At 44.0% G+C, this 26,787-nt stretch overlaps 1 protein-coding gene across 1 annotated transcript; it reads left to right on the forward strand.

The window, feature by feature from the left end:
* The first annotated feature begins 18,122 nt into the window (after positions 1–18,122).
* LOC123443541 (COP9 signalosome complex subunit 2) lies at positions 18,123–25,000 on the forward strand. Its single transcript, XM_045119957.1, has 12 exons — positions 18,123–18,282; positions 18,425–18,517; positions 21,052–21,130; positions 22,128–22,368; positions 22,457–22,531; positions 22,624–22,758; positions 23,371–23,558; positions 23,645–23,713; positions 23,802–23,892; positions 23,994–24,128; positions 24,533–24,645; positions 24,727–25,000. The coding sequence occupies exons 1-12, from the start codon at positions 18,273–18,275 to the stop codon at positions 24,815–24,817; spliced, it is 1,320 nt and encodes a 439-aa protein (XP_044975892.1). The 5' UTR covers positions 18,123–18,272; the 3' UTR covers positions 24,818–25,000.
* The last annotated feature ends 1,787 nt before the right edge of the window (positions 25,001–26,787 follow it).

A 26,787-nucleotide genomic window follows, 5' to 3' on the forward strand; every position in this document is an offset into this window, starting at 1 on the left:
CGGCAAACAACAATGCAGTAGCGGCACATGTCGCGTCAGTCAAAGAAGCAGCAGCCAAAACAGCCAAAAACCACAATCCAACAGCCAGAAGCACCAAACCAGCTGGTTGAACAAGATAACAGGGAGAGTGTCATGCTTCAAAACCCAACGCGTGTCCCGAAGAAAGGTCGACCATCGGAAAAATCAAGAAGGACAAAGACTTTGCTTGAGCAAAGAGAGGATGCAGCAAAGAAGAAGGCAAAAACAAAGGAGAAGAAGAAAGAAATAAGACCCAGAGGAAAACCTGGACCAAAGAAGAAAAAAGACATATGCCCATACTGCAAAGAAGATGGTCACATCGCCCAAGTGTGCGAGGAGTTGAAACTTGCGATGGATGTCAAGAAATGCAACTATTGCACCGAGGATGGTCTTGCAGCAAATACATGTCCCTACCTGAGGGCTGCAATATCAGTGGATGCAAATGTCGCTAGAGCAACAAAACTTAGGCTTTGGGAAAAAAGACATGAAGAGCTGATTCGCTTGCTGCATACAAAAAAGTCAAAATGTAGGGGCTGTTATGTCACTGTAAAAATCTCCTTTCTAGTTTTTGGTCACATGAAAAAGTCTCCTTTAGAAAATTGTAAAGTGAAGGTGTTTATTTAGTATTAATATACAATTGTTACATTTGTGCTTATTTCTTCAAAATATATTATTTTCAGTCTCTACGTGTGTGTGTTGGACAAAACTTGTGATGTTTGATCCTGTTTCACACCTTCCTTACAATTATGATCCATTTTTGAGACAAAAAGCCAACTAAAAAACATCTATGCAGCACCTTGCATTTTTAGGATATATAAAACATCTTGTGGTGATAAGCATTTATCAAACATAAACTAAGAATGTAGGGATGTCTCCTGAGAGCATTTGAAAAAGAAAAAAATGCAAAAATGGGGACCTTGTATACAGACCGAGGAGAGCCCGACACTAAAAATCAAACAACGAGGTTCATTCATCTTCATCACAGAAAAAATGAGTCCCAACAAACTGTACATAAACTGAAATTATCGTATATTCATCACACAGAAAAAATGAGTTGCATTCATCTTCAACAAAAAAGGGGCCAAATAGATACATGCGAGGGGAGTGATATCAATTTCATTTCAACACATCGTATTAACATCCCAACAAAAGTACCTCCACAACATTCATTGAATGCTATTGATGCGTCAAAAGTACCTCCAACACGGAGTTGCAACAATCCCAGACACTTACGAAAAAAGAAAGGTTACATCTTGGTTACATCAAAGACACTGTATTAACATCTTGGTTACATCAAAAAATCACACGATTTAGCCACCAGTAGGGGAACCCAGTTCCATCTCCACCATTTGACTTTAATCAATCTTCCAGCAGCTTCCTCAGCTGCACTGTAGGGTCCAAATTGTTGCTGGGATGCTTCAAAAGATTTGCTGCAATTCGTTTTCAGAGGTTGGGGATGTAAGTCTAACAACACAAACAACAAGAAGACAAAAAAGGGTTAGATGGATATAAAAGGGGCGTTAGAAATAGTAAAAACATGTAAAATAACTAGTAGAAAACATGTTTCATTGACTGAACTGAAAAAACCATGCACACCATTTTTAGGCGCAAAAAATCATAAATCTATAAGAGGAAGGTATATTTCGGTACCTCATCAAAATGCATCATGACAACACCATTGTAGTTTTCCAAGTATAGAATTGCATAGAAGCCACAATTATAACTGAAAAAATATATTAAAAAAGAAGATATAAGTATTTTCAGAATAAGATTCATGCCTAGCATTGTCAAAATCCATCCATCCTTGTTGCACACAAGGAAAAGTTTAAGCACATGTATGAGGAATCAGTTGCATCACACCAAAAAAAAGGCTAACACAGGCCCGTGACCACACTCACACCATTCTTAACAAATGGAAAGGAAAAACTTATGTATCAAAACCGGCATGCTTTCATTGTCATAGTGTCATCCTCTCATAGAAAAGGAAGTGCAACAAACACCACCGGCATGCTTTTCATTGTCATAGCATCAAAAAACTTGATGGATTGTATGAAATTAATACAAAAGTAAGGGGACAACACAAGTAGTTTCAACTTCTGATAAAATACCATGCCACGTGTCTAAACCGGCAACGGCTATACTAGTTATCAACTATTTATTCAATTATAAAACTATCAAATCAATACCTTATCTACATCAAAAAGAAAAACCTTATTGAGCAGCATTGAGAAAAATCCTACAGCCATATAGGGGAGAAAAATCGTGAATCTAAACAAGTACAAGCCTACATGTACAAAGCCTTATTGTGTTCCTTGTGCTGGGTAATCTAGGTGACAAGCTCAAAGCTATTGAGATCAAACTTGAACGCGGATTCGCAGTTTGCTACCTTCTTTATGTTGGTGATCTGATTGGATGCAACATAAAACAATAGTTTTAAAAAGGGTATTCTGGTGTGTGAATCATACTGATATTGAAACAAAAAGTGATCATACAAAAATAAATATACTAGGTTGATTACTCTCACAAAAGGCAGGTAATAAACTTCATTACCACATTGTTGGTTGTGTTCGTGAGCAATGTAACATCCTCGGAATTCTTGATAGAGTCGAAGACATTGAATTGTTTATGCATCAAGTTAGCAACAACTATAGCCCAATGTCTGTTCTGGACGACGACAATGAAAAGCTGCGATGGAACAAAAACCAAGTACAAGTATAAAAAATAGGCTTGATATAAAAAAAGATACACACAACATATGGTGCGAGATGAGAACTTACTAGATCAGATTTTGTAATCTGGTTATTTTCGCAAGCCCTTCGGAACTCTCTTTCGCAACTTTTTGGATTGAACAAGCCAGGATCCATTGCCAATTGAGACTGAGAAACAAGAAAGAATTGGATACTCATTACCACTAACTTCTCTATTGTGTGCAAAAACAAGTGAAGAAAAAAGAAAAAAGCAAATATGTGGGAAACACTAACCCCCATGAAGACAGAGAATGCAAACTTCTTAGGCTTCTTCCTGTTGTACATTTTCTCCAGGTTGAATGTTTTTAGATAGAGTGTCATTATATCGGAGTCAATCTCGGCTCGTGGCTTCAAGGAAGCATGGAAGTTCTCAAGTGATGTGTGAAAACCCTCTATTTCAATGAAATCAGGACTGCAAAAAGATTAAAAAGATATTAGCACAGAAAACAGATGGAAAACAATTTTTTTTACTACTTTTGACAACCCAACGACCACACCATATGTTGCAATGAAAAATGAAAAAACATATGAGCGATAAAAAGGAGACTCACATCGGTTTGCCGTGTTTTGTTTTTGGTATCTTGTACCTGCTCAAAACGCAGTGTTGGTATAATGCATCGTCTTTTGGCTCGATCTTGATCTTCTTCATCCTTTGAGCATTAGCAGAGGGCTGGGTTGTTCTCTTCTTTACCGCCTTCTTCACATGTTTGACTCGCGCGCTGCTATCACTAACAATCTTCGCAAGGCAATCATGCAACTCTGGAGAAACTTGTTGCACTAGCACAAGGAATAAAAACAAATATGAAGAGAGAAAAAACATAAGTAACTCCGGATAAACTACTTGATACATGGTATTCAAAATAAAAAAGCTTCAAGCAGAAATATATGGCCAAAAAAAGGGACAAACCTGGAGCTACAAGTGGATCTGCAAATGCAATTGGAGATGATTGTCTTGGTATGTTAGTGAGCCTTGGAAGCTTTGGTTCAGTGTCAAAACAAGGACCATCTCCATCGTTTTGTGCTGGAAGCTTTGTGTTGTTGCCCTGCGTTGCACGCTTTGGGGGTTTGTCATATGTAGGTCCTGCTGAAGCATGGATGGGAGTTTCAATTCCATTATTTTCTTCCTTGTACTTCCTTGTCGTGTTATCATCCATATTGAGCCATTCGAAATCTTCAGTTCCCTCTTTGAACAGGCTCATTGATGGACCATCGTCAAACTCCAAAGCAAGTCCTTGCAACGCAGCCATCGTGTCGTGTGACAAAACAACATTTTGACCCTCATCAGCAACATCTGGATCTTTCAAATCACCCCACCCCCGACTTCAGCACCTACTAACTTCTCACGTTCTCCAAGAATAGGTCCTTGCTGCACATCTTCAGTCCCTGGAAAACAACAACTCTGCATTTTCTCCAAACCAATGTCCCGTTGTGCTTCATTCTGCTTGGTGTTTCTACAACCTGCAACTTCCTTGTATGCATCCACTTCCTGTGGTGCAGGACTCTTGTGAGCTTCAGGGCTAGTGTGGATGGGAGCCCTGGTGTGACCTGCATTTGCTGCATTGCCTGCTGGGGCATGAAATGTAACATCTTCGGGCTTATGATGATTGCTGCTTGTTGCAGTGGCATTAGCTTCGACCAAAATAGATGTCAAACGCTTACAGAACATTGCTTCTAGAACCTGGCCAAATGATTTCAAAACCTTCTTAACTTCTGTTGCATGGAGCTTCTTGTGCTTTTCGTATATTGGTATCATGTGCCTTGGAATCTGTTTCAAAAGGAAAGAACAAAAATGAAAACAGAGGAACAAAATTAGATTGCCCTCAAACAATGAAAAGCAGGCACACACAACAAAAAAAGAATAAACAAAAAAATAAAGCATTTCAACAACAATTTTGCTGAAAAATGATGAGAAGCTCATGAAAAAAGTGCTTACCTCCATTTCTTCACTTGAAGGCAGTGGATGCAGCCACTCATCTAGAGATCCACAGACATCACCGCCAACCTCACATCCATCAAAGGCTGGGTTGCTTGGTATATCACGTGTTGGTGCATCTATCCGAACTAACTTGTTGTTCTGATGTTGAGCTTCACTTCAGCCGTCTAGCCGTACATACGACATCTCCGCCAAACGCCGAAGCTGTGAAAACCAGTGCATAAAGGATAAAAGGGTTAAAACCACAACCAAACAAAAAAAAGGATTGGAAAAAATGAAAAAAATAAAAGGATAATGTGCTCTTACATTCCGTTTTCCAAAATCAATCTTATCTAGGCTTAGCTTATTCCTATCAATTTCTTGTATCAACTTATAGTCGTCATTGCAAACGAAGCAAGACCTTGGGAGAGAGTAGTCAATTCTATGCTCACAAGCCAGCAAACGAGGCACCTCGACAAAGTCCATGTAAATAATCTGAAAACAAAACATAAAAACAACATTGTGAGACAACCTGTCATAGATGGATGCTGCAGCGCAAAAAAAATGAAACAAAAAAAATTGACACGCAACAAGCTCATGGGCCATACCGCAAACATTGGTAGACAGCCACTGATCTAGAAGGCAGTTTTCCCTTCATTCCTCTTATTTTGATACTTCTTGACCTCATTCAACGCAACAGCCAAGAAATGCTCATCCCAAGCAAACTCACTGATACTGTCCATGTCAACCAAGCTCGCAAGATACTCTAAAGGAACCATGTTGCCAGTACCAGGAGAAAGCACAAGAGCAATACACAACAGTACCCATGCCCTCTTTATAGTAACAACATCAAGAACATTTGCAACTTCAAGCACTTCGATAGTGCGCCCTGTTGGGGCCCTCGACCCAACTCGATATGGTTCACCCAACACATGTGGTTCATTCCTCCTCAACAACTCAACTGCCCTTGACCCAGAAGTTACATTGAAAATTTTCCGCACCATGTCTTTTGTGAACAAAATGGACTTCTGTTTGTGACTGCAGCAAATAGAGTAAACAGCTGATCCTATAAGAAACAAAACCTATAGCAAGAAAATGGTGGGAAAATGTTATTCAAGAGCAATATGCTTGAAAAATGCATACCTAAACAATGACTTCTCTCGATCAATTTTCATGACTACCCAATCCAGCAGATCAGTGGGTACAGAAAAAGAGTTGATGTTCAGGAGGGAACCAAAACTGCATAGGCGTATAACATCCTTCTTCTTTTTGGGCAGACGATCCGCAATCTGTCGCAAGCGGGTGGTTGAGAAACGCGTTGAAAAAGACCCATCAACAACCGGACATTCGTCATCGTCCATTCTGCAAAACACAAAAACGCATTGATCAGCATGTTCGAGAAACATACTCTCAGGCTGACTAAGAAGCCAAGCACATTACACCCCATCCAAAAAGGCAGATATAATGCACCGCAAAAACAAATTAAAGATGATCTAATCCTATACTATGTTGATAAAAATACTAATAATAGTTCCGACATGCGAGGGGAGTGAAGCCAACGTAGAGCTCGGAAACCAGATCACCATCACCTCCATTGTTGTTTAGCACTGTGCCTCTGCACCGGAGTAAGCCTCTCTTTAAACAAAGAGATTGTTGTAACATATCACTCAGTATCAAAACGAGGAATTCCTTCAAGTTGAAGGATTAGCTCTAGGGTTTGGTACATGTGATCAAATAGAAAAAACCAATGGAAAAGAAAGTCTCATGTTGCTGCTAAGAAAACACGTCGACTAGTTTCATTGGCCCTCGTCGATGGGACAATCAAGTGTTCGTGAAAAGAATGCTTCGTTGGAAAAACCAAGGCCGACGTTAAGATAAAACTGGGGAAATCAGCCCCCTCTTACGCCGTACGATAGTGACAAACACGACGTTGGATCGGTCCACTGAGATCCCGCCAAACTCCTAAGTAACATCCAGTACCTGCAAGCTCCCTGTTGCGTCTACTTATCGGAAAGGAAAAAAGCTCCCTGTTCCTATGTACTACCAGCAAATTCAGGTTTTGCTGCTTGGTTGGCAACAACAATGCAATCTTGGTGTCACGCCCAAGATGCGACCCTATCCTTAATTTGGCACGAAGGCCTCGTTAGGGATAGAAGCGCATCTCGTCGTGTCGCAAGAATGGATATTGTTACAAGTACATGTACTGGAAAGATGATATATAAATAGAATTGGCTTACACTCGCCACAAGCTACATCAGAGTCACATCAATACATTACATAAACATCAAGAGTAAGAGCAGGGTCCGACTACGGACGAAAACAAACGAGAAAAGAAGAACGACGTCCATCCTTGCTATCCCAGGCTGCCGGCCTGGAACCCATCCTAGATCGATGATGAAGAAGAAGAAGAAGCAACTCCAAATGAACAATCAACGCGCTCGCGTCAAGTAACCTTTACTTGTACCTGCAACTGGTGTTGTAGTAATCTGTGAGCCATAGGGGACTCAGCAATCTCATTTCCAAAGGTATCAAGACTAGCAAAGCTTAATGGGTGAGGCATGGTTAAGTGGTGAGGTTGCAGCAACGGCTAAGCATATATTTGGTGGCTAACTTACGAGTACAAGAAATAAGAGGGGGAAGATCTACGCATAGCGGACGTGAATTACTGTTGATCAAATAAATGATCCTGAACACCTACCTACGTCAGACATAACCCCACCATGTCCTCGATCGGAGAAAGAACTCACGAAAGAGACAGTCACGGTTACGCACATAGTTGGCAAGTTTTAATTAAGTTAACTTCAAGTTATCTAGAACCATGTTAAACAAAGCTTCCACGTTGCCACATAACCGCGGGCACAAATTTCTGAAAAGATTTAACCCTGCATGGGTGCTCCAACTAGTCCATCATAAATTACCACAAGCCGCATAGAAATCCTCAATCATGAAGCTCGCGATCTTGTCGGATTCCCTTGTGGAAAACCTCAACTCTGAGATTACCCAAAGCATCACCGGAATCCCGATGCACAAGATATCTCGTCAAAGGTAAAACTAATCCAGCAAGGCCGCCCGGCGTGTCGACGATCCCGATAGGAGCCGCGTATCTCGTTCTCAGGACACGACGGATAAGCTACGCGTACGAGTGCCAAACCTCGAGTTTCCTCGCGGTGGCCCCGCACAATGCTCTGTTTTGGACCAGCACCATCAGCACTGGCCCTCCCTGTATTATGTGAAGTTACTCCTCGGGTTCATGACGCCCTATGCTTTCAGTATTAACAAGATTATTATGTTGGGCAAATGTAGTACCAATGTTGGGCCTTGCCAGACCGGCTTTAATCTAAAACGAATTATCAAGGGGGTCCCCATAACAACCCCGATCGTGTTAGGAGCGCTCGTTTATGGAACATAACACCGGTAGCCGAAACTAAGGGGGCAAAGGTGGAACAAAACACCAGGCTAGAAAAAGGTCGATCCTTCCACCTTTTACCAAGTATATAGGTGCATTAAATTAAATAGCATTTAATAGGGTGATATAACAAGGAACCCATGTTATCACATGGAAGCAACTGCAGCTACAACTAGCAACGCTAACAACAGGGTTAAGCAAGCGGTAACATAGCCAATCAGTGGTTTGCTAGGTTGAACAGGTTGAAGGTTATCATGGCATTGTTGAGAGGCTGATATTTAACATGTGGTAGGCAACGAGACATAAACGATAGAAGCAATAAGCTAGCATGGCAATGATAGTAATGGTATCTAGGGAAATGGTCATCTTGCCTGAGATCCCGCTTGGAAGAAGAACAACGCCGAGAAGTCGGCGAACCAACGTAGTCGAACGGGTCCTCACATTCCGACTCGCATGCGGAACTCTATCGAGACGGAGCAAACCGGAAACAAACATCAACACAAATATTCACCACACGATGCACAACATGATGCATAACCTACTATGATGCATGATCAGTTCACTGATGCAAGGGATGGCATGGCAATTCACCTCACGCAAACACTACACATTAAGTGAAGCTCGATATGCAACGGGTTGCATATCGACGAAACTCCACGTTTAATTAATAGTTCACTCCCGTTAATTTACCGGCAAGGTTAAATGTTTTTAACATGGCAAGGGGTGAAGCGACGGTTCTACGTGACATCCTAGTAGGGTAACACGCGAGACATAGATCGGAGCTACGACACAAGAACATGCAACACAAGACAATTATGCCATGAATGCGTCATGCATGCGAGTTCAAACATCATGGGCAAGAAGAGAAGGAAACATGTGTCGCCATGGCGAGCGAGAGGGAACCATGGCGGCAAGTCGGAAATGATGCCACGGCAACGTTCCTATCCCGACAACTCGTCGAGATCTCGTGCCAACGTACTGGGAACGCGTGCGGGAACGGTAAATAAAGATGGGGTGATCCCAGTTACCGGGTTCCCATGTGTCGGGGCACAACATAAGAGGAACACAACGTGCAACGGCCAACACACGGTGCAACACACGATACAACTCATACATCACATTCTTTGTTACACGACACGTTCTCACGGTATACCTTCGACGCATGCGAATTGGAGCGGTTCGGTTCGGAGAAGGAGACCAACGGTCGTCGTGGTTGTCGTGGAAGTAGTCGTACACGGTCTCGTCGACGGTAGTCGATCGCTCGGCGTCGGCAGACGGTCTTCGGCGTCGGTAGTCGTTCACGAATCCGTAGATGTCCGGGGGTCGTCGGGGACGTCATGGTACTCGTGAACTTGTCGAATCCACGATGGTGGGAATGGTCTAAGCGGCGACGGCAAGCGACACAACAGCAACATCAGGCAACTACGACAGCAACCTAGCGGCATCGACGGTAAGCAGCAGCCTGCAGCAACTACAACAACTAGCTTCTAGCAAAGCAAGCAAGGCAGCAGCAAGCGCTAAGCAGCAAGCAACAGCATCGTCAGGCAACAGCAAAACGGCACAACAGCATCGGCCTAGCAGGCAAACAGCAGGAGCAAAGCAACTAGCCTGGCAACTACATCTAACTATCATCTACAACCATCAACCTAGCAACAATAGCTGGCTACAGCAGCCTAACAATAGCTACACACAACAGCAAGCAACGACATCAAGCAACTGCAGCTATGCAAAGGCAACAACTAATAGCAGCAGCACACGGCGACACCTACAGTAACAGCAAAAGCAGCAACCCGCGGCAGGCACACATCAACTACACGGCAGCAACATGCATCGCAGGCAGGCTTCAGCAAGCAACATCACATCGGGCAAGCAACAGCGCAACACGCACGACACAACAACCACCGCAACAGCAGGCGGCACTAGCAGCAGCACGCGTGACAGCAACAGCAGCTCCAAGCAGCAACGGCGGCAGGCAAAGGAGGTCGGGGCCCTGGACGGCGGGGCATGGGCGGCACACTTGCAGCTGTGAGTCGGCGGCTCTGTGCGCGCGCGAGAAGGAGGTTTGGGCGAGGCAGGCGCGGGAGAAGAGGCGGGGAACGGACGAGGCCGAGGCCATGGCAGGGCGGCGAGCAACCGACTGCTGCGGGGCCGAGGTGGAGGGGATCGAGCGCGAGGACATGAGGAAGGAGGCGCTGGGAGGAGGAAGGAACGAGAGGGAGATGGGGATCGAGGATGACGGCGCTGCGGGATGGAGGGGAGGACGAGGAGAAACGGGTTGGCGCTAGGGTTGGAGGGGGGTCGAGCTGGGCCTTGGCCGGCTGGGCCTCTCCCTCTTTGGGGTTTTTTCCTTTAAAAAAACAGAGATACACAAAAAAAAAGGATTTAACAAATACAAAATAACCCTTTGCTCCTTTTAAAACCACACCCCAACTATAAGAAATAGTTAGGCATTTTAAAACAACTAAAAATAAAACCCTTTTGAAGAATAAAATAAAACCTCTTTTATTTAAAGAATAAAATAAAAGCTCTTTTAAAGGAGAAAAGAAAAATGAGACTCTGTTTTAAAAATAAAACAAAAGGAGAAATAAAATGAAAACCCAAGGGGTTGTCCCCACATTTAATAAAATGATTTTTCTTTAAAAGAAGATGAATCTTTATTTTTAAAATAGGGGTTAAAACTAAAGTCTTTAGCCAAACCACAAAAGGAAATGAGAGGGGAGAGAAGGTTTTAGGTCTGCGGTGCAACAGGGCTTAGCGGTGGCTCTCACGCACCCTCTCTCATCACTCCAACAAAACAACGCCACTCACGAAGCACTATCACCCAACAACACGGAGCAGCAGGCAACACCGACAAAACACAGTTGACATGATGCCATGCATGATGCGACGATGCAAACTATATGATGATGCAACCAACAAAATAAAATAGCCACGCGACGGAAACTGAATAAAGGGGGGAATCTTCTGGGGCGTCGGTCTCGGGCTGTCACACTTGGTGAGCAGCAGCAAACAACAATTGCCAATTGGGTCGTCGGCTCCTCCAAGGTACGGACTTGGGTCCATTCCTTTTCCTTCCCGAGCAACCTTGGTGAGCTAGCCGATGCCAATGTCGATTCCGCTCTGTATTTCTGCGTAGCCTCGGTTCCGCACCTACTTTGTTAGCTCCCCCACGTACTGCCTAGGTCGACTTCGTTGTCGCGCTTGGCCCTGTTAAGGGAATTAGGCCGCTGCTGTGTATGGACCCGTAAATGTAATCTCTGTGAAATGCTAGAGGGAATAGGTTGGTTTAGTCAGTGAAATCTGTTCTGGAGTGTGCAGAAATGTTCATACTCGTCTGATTTGTTGGTTTGTATTTCCACGTACGAGTTCAGTTCGGCAGGGGAATGTTCAGGTGTCATGTGGGCTTGTTGCTCAAATTGGTATGTTTCTAGATTATCCCCCACCCAGCAGAGATTTATACAGTTAGGGTGTCATTTTAATTTCATATTCTTTATATCACTTCTTTGTTCTACGGAATGGGTGAGAATGGGATGCTGCTGCATTAATTTACCGTTTGTTGTGAAGATAAGGGCATAAAGCTTTCGACACGTATAAAAAGGAATTTCAAAGTTTCATCCTTGTTTCCTTCTACAGTACATTATTTGTTACAGCTATTCTGTGGTTATCTTGTATGTTCCACCCTGATCATAATATATTTTTTAGTCCAGCGCCTGCAGAGCCTCGAGGTTGCCCAAGTTGTGAGTTGTGGTACCCGATGGAGGATCTCCGAGAGCCACTGCTTGCAGATATCATCAAGAGGATTACCATGTCGAGTGATCTCAATTCTCTTTGCCTCGTGTCAAAGAGGCTCTGCACCGCCGAGGCGGCGCATAGGGGTGCTATCCGTGTTGGCTGTGGTGTTGACCCTACAGTGGAAGCCTTGACATCACTGTTCTCCCGGTTCTCCTATTTGTGGAAAGTGGAGATCAGTTACTCTGGTTGGACACCCAATCATGGGGACCAGGTGAACAACCAAGCCATCCTTCCCAGTCGAAGGGCGGTGGCCGGACCCAGCTGAACGTCTCATTTGCAACGGAGAAATACAACAATGCAGCTGCTGGCCTCGTGGCGAAATGAAACATTGGGTGGATGAGCCAGTGCAGGAACCCGTCGGCAAACACCGGCGCTAGATTGTGGCACACGGCTGCAGACAGGGCGGACCCGACGATCCCAAGCACCAACCCCCCACAGCAACTCCTCCCCCTACCACCCCCAACCTACACCTACCCAAGGTCCTCCATCATCATTCCCTCTAGAAATGGGCCTAGAAATGCTCCGCTTCCTACCGCGCACATACCAGATATAGAGAAAAACTGACCTCAGATCTGCTTCATCGTCGGCCATGGAGTGCGAAGAAGATGCGCGAGTAGCCGCTCCCTCTCTGCCCACTGGCGGCACTGGTGCCTTGCCCAGCTGCCGCGCCGACTGTCGCATCCGCCAGTTGTGGATCGAGCGAGAGAGAGGAAGAGGAGGAGTGAAAGTTGCAATGCTCAACTACAAGCTGCAATGAAGCGCGTGGACTCTGGTGGACCAAAAACACCTGGTTGGTGCGGCGCGTGCTGCAACCTGGTCGGAGACTCGGTGCTGCCCAATGTCCCGGACGACGCGATTTTGAACCATCCGATTCCGTCCGATCCGACGGCACAGGAGCCGGTTTATGGACAGGACGAATCAGCCGGTTGATCTAGAGCATTTTCCTTACAAGAAACATCATAGCCCTAACACATGTGGAACTCGAGATCATCTAGATGGAGACAAGCCTAGTCAATGGGATCCAAGTTTTAGATCAAATCCATGAGATGTATGATAAGAGCTAATAGATCTAAAACATGGAGAACTAGGGCATGTCAAGATATTTGCAATGAAGAACATTAGACCTAAAATCCCCTAAGATATCTCCCCCGTTCCATCCAAAAACTAAGCACAAATCATATCCATGGATCCAAATCAACAAGCTCCTAACCCTAGAACCAAACACACCAACCAAGAGAAGAAGGGGAGGAGCTTTACCGGAGTCCATGGCACTTGACGGAGGAAGAAGGAGGGGAGCAAACCCTCCAACTGAAAGGAGAGGAGGGGCTCCATAGAGAGAGATCTAAATGGGGGGAGTTCGGTGTAGAGGAAGAGAGATCCACGAGGAAGAAGAAGCAGGGCAAGAAAAAACGGCTCCCCCTCCTTTATATAGTCCAAGGGGTACGGGCCTAGCGGTAGTACCGATGGGTCATGGCGGTAGTATCGCTACCCTGGAGGTAGTACCGCTCCCCTTGGCGGTAGTACCGCTGGGGTCCTAGCGGTAGTACCGCTCCCCCGTGAGACAGCCCTAAAAATCCCTAGTCAAGCCTCGATAGGCCGGGGTCCTGGCGGTAGTACCGCTACCCGTGGCGGTAGTACCGCTACCCCTGGAGGTAGTACTGCTGGGGTCCTGGCGGTAGTACCGCTACCCCTGGCGGTAGTACCGCTCAAAAAGGCACAACGAGACATCGGACTTCATGGAAATGATGTGGGCAACGACTAGTCAGTGTAACAAAAAAAGATAACACGAGCAAGATATACTGACTAGTCATTTTGTATCCTTTCTTCAACACGAGCGAAAGGTGGGGGCAGTGACCGAAGCCACCTATGTTTGAGACAAAGGTATGACACCGTGAAGAATTATCCTTGGGTTCATGACCAACGCTCCTCTTTGAAGCACAAGTGTCATTTAATAATGGCCAAAGTGAAAGACTTTATCGATTTATGCATAATGGGGGGAGGGAAAGTTCATTGAAAGAACAACACCCCCCCTATGTCCATGCCTACACCTAGAACAAGATGTAATGTAGAGTGAGGTGCAAAGTGCCTAGTTTCAATCCACATTACTTGAATCAATGATATTTAGCTCATGCCTTAACTCCCGGAACCTTGCTTCATCTAGGGGCTTAGTGAAAATATCTGCAAGTTGCTCTTCAGTGTTGATGAAGTGAACCTCAATATCACCTCGCTTGATATGTTCACGAATGAAGTGATGGCGAATATCAATATGCTTGGTCTACGCAAGAGCCATGTGCTTGTGATAAGCATACTTAGTGTCTTCAGGGCAGCTCTCCTCTTCCTCATCCTCTTGTTCTTCTTCAGAAGCAGCCTTTGCCTTTAAAGCAAGGTTGGGTGAAGCTGTCTTTGACTGAACGCGAGCAAGTGCATTGTCAGCGGTCTCGTTCATGATTGACATTGCAATGAATTCATCCAACACCTCACTGGAAGACAAGGAGTGGAAATCTGGTCGTTGGCGAATGACTGATGACATGGCTTTGTTCAAAGGCATGATGGCCTTGAGAAAATTGCGCTTGATCCATGTGTCATCCACATCCTTGCTCCCATGATCCTTGAGAGCAACAACAATAGCAGTCACCCTTCGATAGAGATCACGAGGGTCCCCATCTTCCTTCATCACAAACTCATCGGCCTTATCAAGTACCACTTCATAGTTGGACCGTTGAATGCTTGAGCTTCCCTTGTACAGCACCATAATGTGCTCCCAACAGTCCTTAGCCAGAGTGAAGGGGCGCAAGTGAGGAAGATCTTCAGGAGGTACTGCGGACTGTAGAATAAACAACGCAGAGTGATTATATTGATTGTCCGCTTCTTCTCTTGGAGTGAGGTTGCTTGGGTCATGAGGATAGTAGCCTTGCTCGATGATTCTCCATAAATTTGTTGAGTTGTGATTCAAATAAGACTTAATAGAAAACACCCAGTTAGCAAAATCACCCTTAACAAGCTTAGGAGGAGGACCAACATGGTTAAGACGCGATGTAGGAATAGGTCCTCCATAGACCCTGGGAGGTGGAACTGAGGCATAGGTTCCAGTCCCATCATTTTCGAGAGGGGAAGAAGTTCGCATACCTTTAGCCGGTTCCTTAAAGGAATTGGCCTCTGAATCTGTGTTGTCGGGTTTAACCACCAACGTCGGTTCGGGTGAACCTTTAATTCCCTCAATTAACTCTTTAAGCATGGTTTTGACTTCGTTCGTCAAGGACGTCTTGAGGGCGGCCATAGCCGTATTCAAGTCGTCCCTTGTGACCTAAGTCAAGGCCATGGCCTCGGGTTGCCCATGGGGAACTCCCTCATCATCTTCCATACTCTTCGGATGGTGAAACCCTTAATAAAGAGACATGGCTCTGATACCAATTGAAAAGATCGATATGGTTGACTAGAGGGGGGGGGGTGAATAGGCAACGATCACTTTTTAATTAATCTTAACAATTTAGGGTTAGCAACATAAAGGTTCTCTAAAATTATAACAAGGTGATGAACCTATATGATGCTACCAACTATAAACACTACGACAAGTAAGAGATAGTCTACAACAAAAATATACACAATGTAAAGATTAGAGATAACCGCAAGTGGAACCAATGAAGACGAGGATGTGTTACCAAAGTTCCTTCCCTTTGATAGGAAGTACGTCTCCATTGGAGCGGTGTGGAGGCACAATGCTCCCAATAAGCCACTAGGGTCACCGTATTCTCCTCACGCCCTCGCACAATGCAAGGTGCCATGATTCCACTATAGGTGCTCTTGAAGGCGGCGACCGAACCTTTACAAACAAGGTTGGGGCAATCTCCACACAAAGCTTGGAGGCTCCCAACAAGACCACGGAGCTTTAACACAATGGAATGTGGCTCCGAGGTGACCTCAACCATCTAGGATGCTCAAACACCCAAGAGTAACAAGATCCGCAAGGGATTAATGGGGGGGATCAATTTTATCTTGGTGGAAGTGTAGATCTAGGCCTTCTCAACCAATCCCTAGGAAATCAACAAGTTTGATTGGCTAGGGAGAGAGATTGGGCACTTTTGAGCTTAGGGAGCAACAATGGAGCTCGGGAGGGTCAAACGTAGGGTTCTTGAGCAAGAAAACCCTTTATATAACGGGGAAAAAAATCCAACCATTTTACCACTCACAGCACGAGCCCAGCGGCACTACCACTGAGCCCATGGTAGCGCAAAGATACTACCGCCACCGCCAAGAAAGTCTTCGCAAAAAGTCCGACGAAGCACAACCGCAAGGATAGCGGTACTAAAGTCCTGGAGCGGTACTATCGCTGACAAGGGGCGGTACTACCGCTGGGCCAGCGGTACTACCGCCAGCTCTAGCGGTACTACCGCTAGCTCGAGCGGTACTACCTCTAGGTGACCTTTTTGCAAGAGGAGAAAAAACCAGAGATGAAAAAAGCTCCAAAGTTGCAGGGAAAGGGGATGGAGATAAAGTGTGTGCGTGCAAAATTGATTCCACCCAAACCTTTCCAATACGGATCCCCTCTTAATAGTATGGCGTTCCTACGACTCACAAACCACCAAAGAGAATCGTAGAGGACACCGTGCTTCTATTCCACGAAGGGTGCCGAATCGTCTTATGCCTTTGTCATGTATTATCTAAAAGCTCAATGCACACGATTAGTCCATTAAGGTACTGTCATCAATCACCAAAATTATTTAGGCATAAATATGCCCTAATAGCGGCCATATTATATTTCTTGATGATCATACAGAGAGCGAGACATGCTACCTTCTCAAATCAAATGCGTTAATTCAAATGTCAAGAAATTCATTAACAAAATGTGTTCTACAATACGTGATCATCGTCATCATTGTTCATAGCAGCCATTTGTGCGAAAATATAGAAATCAAGCACTATATCAATTTAAAAATCAAACTTTCAATGCAATTTATTAGCTAGAAATTTAATTACATGTGCAATTAATTAGGTTCATTTAAATAGGAATGAGAAAGAAGAAGATGAGGCGTCGATGACGACTACACTAATGTTAACGTAGTGCTGGTTGACGCCAATGAAACGGGTTAACGAATAGGCTAGGAGGAGAAGATGTAGGATAGGATGAGTAAGAGAAGAACGATAATTATCCCTTCTAACAATGAATGGTATGTGAGATGGAGTTGAAACTTATTGATGACTATACGAATATGTTTACGTTGCCACTCACTTTCAATGTCGCTGTGTGTTTCCAATGTCGGTGACCATAATTATTTGTTGTTGTCAATATTATGTGTTATTCTAATCCATTCTATTATATTGTTAAAATGAATTTTTTTATCGTTGTTACAATGCACAACAAAAATAAGATAAATATTCTTTGATTTTAAAGAAGGTGTCTCCAGCGAGAAATGTGTAGCTATGGCAAAAAAACGAGCGGGAGGGGAAGGATCTCACAGAAAAAAAGAAGTATGTCGTGGTGATTTAGTGTTAAACTTAGAGCATCTCCAACAACCGCGCTATACTAGCGTCGTGCCGTAAAAAAAGCAGTTTTAGCGCGCGCGCAAAAACGGCGCGCGCGGCATATGCTGTTCAGCGCGCTGGCCGAAACGCAATCGCGCACGGTGTATTTGGGGCGTCCGCTTCCGCGCGCGCCAGACTCGAACGCTCGCGCGAAAGTCTCTCCTCTCCTCTCCTCTTCCTCCTACGCACCGCGCACGCCGTCGCCGGTGCCCTGCCACCGCACCCATGGACGCGCACACCGGCACCCCGCTCACCCCGTTGTACAACCGCGCCCCCCGCCGCCGCCGCCGTCGAAAACCCTAGCGCGGGGAGCGTTGGCGTCGCCACCGCCGGAGCTCCGCCGACAGCCGGCCTCGCGCGCAGCCTCTTCTTGCCGCCGCGGACCACGGCGACGGGTGACGTCGCGCCGGCGCCGTCCCGTGCCGCCGCCGCACCGTCGAAGCTCCTCAATGCGGCTCGGCAGAAAAAGGGAAAAACTTCCGGGAAGAAGAACAAGGCGGCGGACGGCTCGGACGGCTCGAAGGGAAAAAACATTTTTGCGCACTGCTGGAGCGGCGCGCGCGCTGCTGGAGCCAGCGCTGCGCGACGCGTCAAACCAGCCGAAGCGCGCGCGGCGCGAAGGCGGCTGTTGAAGATGCTCTTATATGTTAGAGATAACATGACACATAACCCTTAGCAACGCAGGGGTAGTAGATGACCCTGTTTTAAAGCCGCAGTTCCGAGGGGCCAGCTCGCAAAAGTTGTTCCCCCCTCTCTTCCCCCGTTCTCCTCCTCTCGCCTCGCCTCGCCTCCGCTCCGCAAACCCCTCCTCTCTCACAAACCCTAACTCTCGCCCCCGACGCTCCATTGCCGCTCGGGTCGCCTCTTCCCCGCCGTCATGGGTTCAGGTAAACCCTACTCCCGCGATTAGTGCCCTCCGCTTTCATCTTCTCGATTCCCCACGGTCTGGATTGTCGCTGTTTCTCTCTCACGAGGGTTTCTTTCCGTGACCGTGTCCTGTTTTTTGGTGCGCGTGGTGTCGATGGTTAGATGCGGACATGGAGGACTACGGTTTCGAGTATTCGGACGACGAGCCTGAGGAGCAAGACGTCGACATTGAGAACCAGTACTACAACTCTAAAGGTTTGGTTCCTTGTGCCTGTTTTATTACCCTCGGTGATCCCTATCCCTGTTTCGAGTGGCGGTTCCGTCACTAGAAGAAATCCCGATTGGAGTATTATAAGTCCAACTTCCTCGTGTATCCTCATTTTCTACTAGTAGTGGGGTTCCGTTTGGAATTTTTATGTATGGTAATCGCCTTTGTGTGTACTGTGCAGTTGTCAGATTAGCTGTGAGGTGTGTCCCGTTAAGTGTGAAGTGCGTTTTAGTAAGGCCATTGAATGAATAGCTATGATCGTATTTTGATTTGGGAATAAATGTTAGTTGAATTGACACCGTGTGGTGCTTGTCGGGCCAAGTAGGCTACCCATGTGTGGTTTGTCTTGGTCCTATCATGCCCTTTCGCAGTTAACAGGTAAAGTTTGTTCCCGCGAACACTTCTGTCCCGACTAAAAGGAAAATACAAGAAACTAATAGATGCACAAGTTAAATGCAGACAGACTGTTACCATTTAATTTCAACCCAAGCTGCCGTAGAAGTATGGACAATGTGCCTTTGTATATATTTGAAGCTAGGATGGAAGACTTTGCTACCCTTCTCATTGCTTTTAATCGAGTGTTTCATTGTGAATGCCACACGCTTCATTGTTTAGTTCTGCAAATAGTATATGATCTATCTGTTCTTCATATCTTTGTTTTCCATATTAGTTGAACTAACTGTTTGCTCAAATTGTAAGAGAGAATGGAAATAGTGCTTATGGAAAAAATCTTCATCTTTATAGTTATCATTTATCAGTGACCACCACAATACTAGATGAACTTCTTCCCTTTCCTGCCCTCTTAGGTACTGTGAGGATTTCTTGGGATTTCCCCTTCCTTTGATTTGCGGATTCTGCAGTGTTTTCTAGCCTACTAACCAAATTAGGCTGCTTTAGTTTTGCCAGTTGTTTTTATACATAAGACTCTTATTTTGTGTTTTGTGTGACTAAATACTCTCATGGTGCAATGTTCTGAACTCAAGGTTGGAATTAGTTCAAGTTTAAGCTTATTATAGTGATAGAATAGCTAAAACATTGTTCTCAGACAAGTCAATGGTTTTTCTCTACTACATAAATTATACAGGAAGAGGCTGGTATGTATTGTTTGCTTGCGATAGGCAAATGTTTGAGAAACTTGGTTGTAAAGAATGGAAAGATACTTGCTTGCTACTGTGATGTCCTAGCCACCTCCTCGATATCCTGCTTCCTTTATTTCTTTCCTCTATTAGATCCAGGACTATATCTGCATCTTTCTAGCCATCATTGACACTGGGAAGCAGAATTGATTGCGATCAATCTGATGCTTCTCTTCCAACCAGTGTCTTGGCTGTCCTACCACTTTTGCCAAGGCCTGGGATCATGCTAAAAGCTTAATGCCATACTTTCTTACGGAGACGCCTTTTAAGAAACATTCTATTTTGTAACATATTTGCTACTCAATCGAAGATGCTTCTACAGAAACTTGTATGTTCTTCTGAAATGAAAAAATAAATGCATATGCGTTAAGTCTGCACATTTGATTTTGCACGAAAGTATGTTTCTTTATCAAATGTATTTTTGTATTTCGTTTCATACACTAAACTTATTTTAGTGGAAGATGCCACATCACTGTGTTCAGTTGTTTATCTTATTGCCATATTTTGCATCTACTCTATTAGTTTATTTGTTCACCTTATTGGTAGTTGGCCAGACACACACTCACGCATGTGCTCGCACACACACACATATACATATATACTCCCTCCGTTCCTAAACATAAGTCTTTCTAGAGATTCCAGTACTGACTACATACGGAGCAAAATGAATGAATCTACACTCTAAAATATCTCTATATACATCCACATGTAGTCCATAGTAGAATCTCTAAAAAGACTTATATTTAAGAACAGAGGGAGTATGATATTGACCACTTCCTAGGCTAATGCTATCTCCACCATCCACTACTTGCTATTGGGATCCGTGCAAAGAGAGAAGAGAGAGGAGAGAGATTATTATTATCTCAGTTGTCTCAGGGTGAACCCCACACACCTGTCACGCACAGAACCCTCCCTCCCTCCCTCTCTCTCTCTCTCTCTATCTCCCTCTCTCTCTCTCTCTCTCTCGTTCACTCTCCCCTTTCCCGATCTGGATCGGGAGGGAGAGCTCCCCATCACTCTACATATTAGGGATAATTCTATATATGAAAGATTGTTTGGGTTAGGATAATTTTATTGTGTTTCTACATGTAAGGGACTTAACATGTGGTGATCTTTTTTTAGCAGATGGATCAAAATAAAATAGTGGCTTTACTCTAAGTGGAAACCAAGTGTTTTTGGACATGTCTTTTAATATGGCAGAATTTAAATACTAGGATTGTGGTTTGTCCTATTTTGTGTACTTTAGGCAACAAACAGTTATTTTTTATTTATCTATAGAAATGTAAGCAAATTCATCATTTCATTAATTTAACACATTCTAGTGGTTGATGCTGTTATGCATATGTTGCTGCACAGTATGATGTTGAATGGGTATCCTTCTGCAGGTATGGTTGAGACAGACCCCGAGGGTGCACTTGCTGGTTTTGATGCTGTAGTTCGCATGGAGCCTGAAAAGGCTGAATGGTAAGCATTTTTAACTCTTCTGATGCACTATTCTGTTTTATCTGCAATTCCCCTATGTTTGCTCCAGGACAATATGAATGTTGAAGTCTATAGTGTCTTATCTGATATATGTGCTACTATCTGTTATCCTTAAGCTTGGAGCTTGAGGCATCAAGCTGTTGGGTATGTAGATTATATGCTTCGCCCACAAGCTGTCAAATGTATTGTGGGTCTGTCAGTTAGGACCAATCGTGGGTCGTGGATAAATTTAGGTCATAAAATGGAGTAATTGGGACTTCTCCTGATATGAAATATAGCTTGTGCCGCTGGTGGAACTCTTACTGTATAGTCGCTGCCTTTTTTTTTTGGATTTCTGAAGCTTTTACACTCTTGGCCGAATGTTTTTGTTCTGTTAACCAGTTATTGACACTAGACGGTAGCTGCTGCTAAGCAACAGAAAATATCAGAAACAACCTTAAACTATGTGATGTATTAGATTATTAGTTTGTCCTGAGGACCTCTGTGCGTCTATTCATCCTTGAGAGTCCATTTTCAGGTTGATGTAGTCTAGCTCAGGCTAGTAGCAGTTAGATTAACAACAGACTGAAGGGTATGAAAAGAGGCAGCATATAGAATGCTAGACGACCAGCTTTTTTTTTACATATGATTCAGTGGAACTCTACCATCTTAATGTACTGAACACTTTGCATATCTACTTGTTAGGTTATTGGTCAATTCCCTGAAAGCTAGACTCCTTTTGTTGACATGTTCAGTGCCTGTTACAGTCAGTTCTTGGTCAGGACTGGTATTGTCCTTCTGTATTAATTGGACATTACTTGGTAAAATTGAGTGGCTTGACCCATACTTCCAGTGAAGTAACAACGACAATACTTAATCGGTCTAGTTGAATTATCACTCTTCATCAACACTGTTTCCTCAGTGAAATCAACTGTTGCATAAACAAAAAAATATTCATGTTGAGGTGTCTAATTTTTATCTTTCAATTTTATGTCCATAGGGGATTCAAGGCTCTCAAACAAACTGTGAAGCTTTATTATAAGCTGGGGAAGTACAAAGAAATGATGGATGCTTACAGAGAGATGTTGACATACATAAAATCTGCTGTGACACGTAACTACAGTGAGAAATGTATAAACAACATAATGGATTTTGTTTCTGGATCTGCTAGTCAACACTTCAATCTTCTGCAAGAGTTCTACCAGACAACACTTAAAGCTCTTGAAGAGGCAAAAAATGAGGTTGGGTTTGTTGTATTATTGAAACTAGAAAAATATTATGATCTATCAAACGATTGGTCTTCATGTATTATCATTGTTTGTTGTGCAGAGATTATGGTTTAAGACAAATCTGAAGCTTTGCAAAATTTGGTTTGACATGGGGGAGTACGGCCGCATGAGCAAGGTGCTTAGATATGTTCTTCTTGTCATTACTGATTACTTGCTTCCTTCATTCCTTATTCTTTATGCATTTAACGTATATCCTTTTACTAACAGATACTGAAGGAGCTCCATAAGTCTTGCCAAAAGGAAGATGGTTCTGATGACCAGAAGAAAGGCACACAACTTCTGGAAGTCTATGCTATCGAGATTCAAATGTACACTGAAACAAAAAACAACAAAAAGTTGAAGGTAAGATATCTGTCCTTGTGTACCTTTATTATGATTTCTTAACTTGTTAGACAGCTTTCACTCTTCTGTTGTGTGCAATTGTGTTACTTTTTGCTGTGGCATCTTCTTGTAAAGCACTATGTGACTACACAGCTAAATGCTACTCCTTCTGTAAATATAAGATGTTTTTGAAACTGTCATGGACTCTAAAAACGTCTTGTAAAAAGTTACAGAGGGAGTATGTGATTGCATACAAAGTTCAGATGTTATTGGCTTGTTTCGTCGAAGGATTCTGAACTGTTAGCTGGTTCTTTTGTCATCCATTGTTATCTCGGATTGGATGGAATTATAAGTTTTTCTCGCTTAAGGGAAATATGCTTAGCTTTAAGATTGTAATATCTTGTGCACATCATCGGCCATTGGAGAAAATTTGTTTTTTTTCTCAGTTTTATAACCTGAAACCTGCGACAGTGATATGCACCATTTGTATTCTTTGCAACATTAGCTCAAGAGCATTAATTTTGTTGAGAATTATGCTTCTTTTTTGTAGTATCATGTGTAACTCAGGTGAGTCTCACCTTAGATTGTTTAGAATGGAACACACTATCTGAATTGAACTGTGTGATGTTGCAGGAATTGTACCAGAGGGCTCTTTCTATTAAATCAGCAATACCTCATCCAAGAATTATGGGTATAATTCGTGAATGTGGTGGGAAGATGCACATGGCTGAGAGGCAGTGGGCGGACGCAGCGACTGATTTCTTTGAAGCATTCAAAAACTATGATGAAGCTGGCAATCCACGGAGAATCCAGTGTCTTAAGTACTATCATCAGCACATCTTCTCCGTCATAACTTTGTTTAACTCATTGTAATTCCTAACATAACTTTCCTTCTGCTGCGAATTAGATATCTTGTTCTTGCCAATATGTTGATGGAGTCTGAAGTGAATCCTTTTGATGGACAAGAGGCCAAGCCGTAAGACTTCTGATGATACCCTCTTAGGTCTTATAGGGTCTTGTAGGTTGATTTTCGTTACTCTCTGTGACTCCTCAAATTTCTGCAGGTACAAAAATGATCCTGAAATCCTTGCAATGACAAACTTGATTGCAGCATACCAGAAGAATGACATCATGGAATTTGAGAAGATCCTAAAGGTCAGCGTTCTTGAACAGATGCTATTTCCTTGTCTGCCGCAATCCCAAACTATTATTTTTTGGTTCACTGATTCCATTGTAATTTTTATGTCTTTTGCCAGAGCAATAGAAGAACAATAATGGATGATCCATTTATCCGTAATTACATTGAGGACTTATTGAAGAACATCAGAACTCAAGTGCTGCTCAAGCTTATTAAGCCATACACAAGAATAAGGATTCCATTCATTTCACAGGTGAATATTTTACAGCATATCCACACTTTGCTAGCAAGATTTCATTTTTCATATGCACAATATGTGTTTGTTCTCCATCAGATTAACACAAGTAACGTATCGTGATAACAAAATTTACATGAATGATACTGTGTGTGCTTGTTCTGCTTTCAAGGGATTACATAACATACAGCATGAAGCTGGATCATTTCTCTAGTTCCCTTTGTTAACTAAACCATCTGAGTTCAGTTCAAAACATAACATATGTGCGCACTTAAATCTAGCAAAGTAATTGCAGTTCTTTTGCAAAATGGAGGCACATTTTTTGTAAATCATGTCATGTGTGACATGTTCATCGTAACATCGACTGTTTCAGTCAAAAGTTTGTATTTAGGAGCTAAAGACATCAATTGTTTGTGTTTTAGGAGTTAAATGTCCCAGAAAAGGATGTTGAGCAGCTGTTGGTGTCATTGATTCTGGACAACCGTGTCCAGGGCCACATAGATCAGGTGAACAAGCTGCTAGAATGCGGTGACAGGTGCGTACTGCCACCTTCTACTTTCTTGAAATATTCTTTGTGAGTAAGTTCTGAGGGTGCAGATTTACAAATTTTATTCAGGTCAAAGGGGATGCGGAAATATCAAGCCATCGACAAGTGGAATACTCAGCTCAAATCCATTTACCAGACGGTGTCCAACAGAGTTGGGTGAGAGATGGCAGGTTTCCATTCATACCTGCTGGTTTTGTTTTGGTGTTCTGGGGGGGCTTAAATGTGAAGGAGTATTTCGTTTGGTCCGTGGGGTGGGCATCCTGAATGTGGGTAAAGTAACTTGTCACTGTAATGAACGTGACACTCCAGTTGGTGGATTATATCGTCTTAATCTTTTCTGTGATTTGGCCAGCTGGATGTTGGGATTTTGTCCTGAGCTGAAACGGCGCTGCTAGTTCCAATTTCAGCCTCCCTAGATTTTACTGTTGTCGAAAACTCGGAATCTATGCTTAGCGCGATCGAGTAGTTAGTTTGTTCATTTAAACTGAATTTGATCATGGTTGCTGCGCCACAAATGTCTCAGCTTGCTTCAACCGACGCATATTATTACCTGGCGTTTGGCATTTCACTGCGCCTCTTAGTGAATGAAAGATCTGTTGATGTGTGCGAATTGAGATATTGGTAAGCGTCTCGACCTCTTCCAACCTCCACAAGGAGGCCGCATCATTTAGTATGTAAAACCTGCCGGACGTGTTCTGCCATCCAAAATTGTATTGTATTCCATCGAGTTTGGAGGTTTATCCTCCTTTGAAAACCCTCCTGTGCCTGTTATTTGCATTCATGCCGTTGTACTCCCTTTGTTTCTAAATATAAGACCTTGTAGAGATTGCACTATGGACTACATACGGATGTATATAGACATGCATAGAAAATAGGTTCATTCATTTTGCTCCGTATGTAATCTCTACAAGGTCTTATATTTAGGAACGGAGGGAGTAGATTGTTTGCTTCGCATTAACGCGAGCCTACAGCGGACGTTGAACTGGTGCGTCGGTCCTGACTGTCATGCTTACCTTCATTGGACTACATGTATGCCGGAAAACCTCCTTCGGTGCACATGTTCGTCTGCCATTCGACATGCACTAAACACATGCTTGGTTGGCTCCCCGAGGCCAGGCGTTGGATAAAGAACGCAGCCACACCTTCGCTTCCCATCTCCTTGCACCATATTTTGCACACTCTTCATGGCATCCGTCGAGCAGGGAGAGGGCTTCTCCGGCATAAAAGCCGGTAATACCATGGGCGAAGTTGCAGACGGGCAAGCGGATGAGCAAGCCACTGCTCCAAGCGGACCCCTCGTGCAGCAACTCGCTGCTCGAACCTAGCTCGCAGAGGAGTGGATGAGCAAGCCACTGCTCCAAGCGGACCCCGCGGACCCCTCGTGCAGCAACTCGCTGCACGAACCTAGCTCGCAGAGGAGTGGCCAGTTGCTCCAGGTCGTCAAGTGGGGGAGCATAGTGCCACGGGCATCGTGGCTGCCGTGGATGTTGTCGTGTCGTCACGCTCCTCCCGCTTCATCATCACATATATTGATGAACCGTGCCCTGCCAACGGAGGTGACCAACACGTCTGCGGCGACCGTCGACTAAGGAAAAGTAAAACATGAGAGACTGCCACTGCTTGGGTCCCACAATGACCACCTCAACTGCATCGCTGACATACACAACCAATTTCTTGCCCTCTGGCTGAAGTATGGCCACTCCGATGAGCGGCGCAGCCGGATAGGGAAGATATGGCAAGTATGTCCACTCCGATGAGCGGCGCGGCCGGATAGGAAGGTATGGCATAGGTGGAGGCCACTGAGGGTAGCCATGTCGGGGGAATAGAGGTCCGTCACGATCGACATTAGACTAGGTGATTAGTTGAAGCACGTTTGAAATTATATCTTCAGAATCGGATGAGATCCGCTTTTAGTTGAAGCATGTCCGAAATGTAATGAATTTTGTTCGGTTCATATGAAATTCACCGTGCTTACATGAATTTCATTCAATTAGTTAAAATGGTGGTTGAAATGTATGCGAACAGTGTTGGATGCAAATTTACGGATTGGTGTTAGAAATGCCCTTATACGTGCACACCTCTCTCATGAATCCGGTTACTTAATTTCAATCACAAACACATGATGAACTA

The sequence above is a fragment of the Hordeum vulgare genome, chromosome 3H (genome assembly GCF_904849725.1).
Source record: "Hordeum vulgare subsp. vulgare chromosome 3H, MorexV3_pseudomolecules_assembly, whole genome shotgun sequence".
Taxonomy (NCBI): Eukaryota; Viridiplantae; Streptophyta; class Magnoliopsida; order Poales; family Poaceae; genus Hordeum; species Hordeum vulgare.

Coding starts and splice junctions, on each gene's coding strand:
- LOC123443541 (XM_045119957.1), top strand. Junction 18,518..21,051: donor CCAGTACTACAACTCTAAAG/GTTTGGTTCCTT, acceptor ATCCTTCTGCAG/GTATGGTTGAGACAGACCCC. Junction 24,129..24,532: donor GGATTCCATTCATTTCACAG/GTGAATATTTTA, acceptor TTTGTGTTTTAG/GAGTTAAATGTCCCAGAAAA.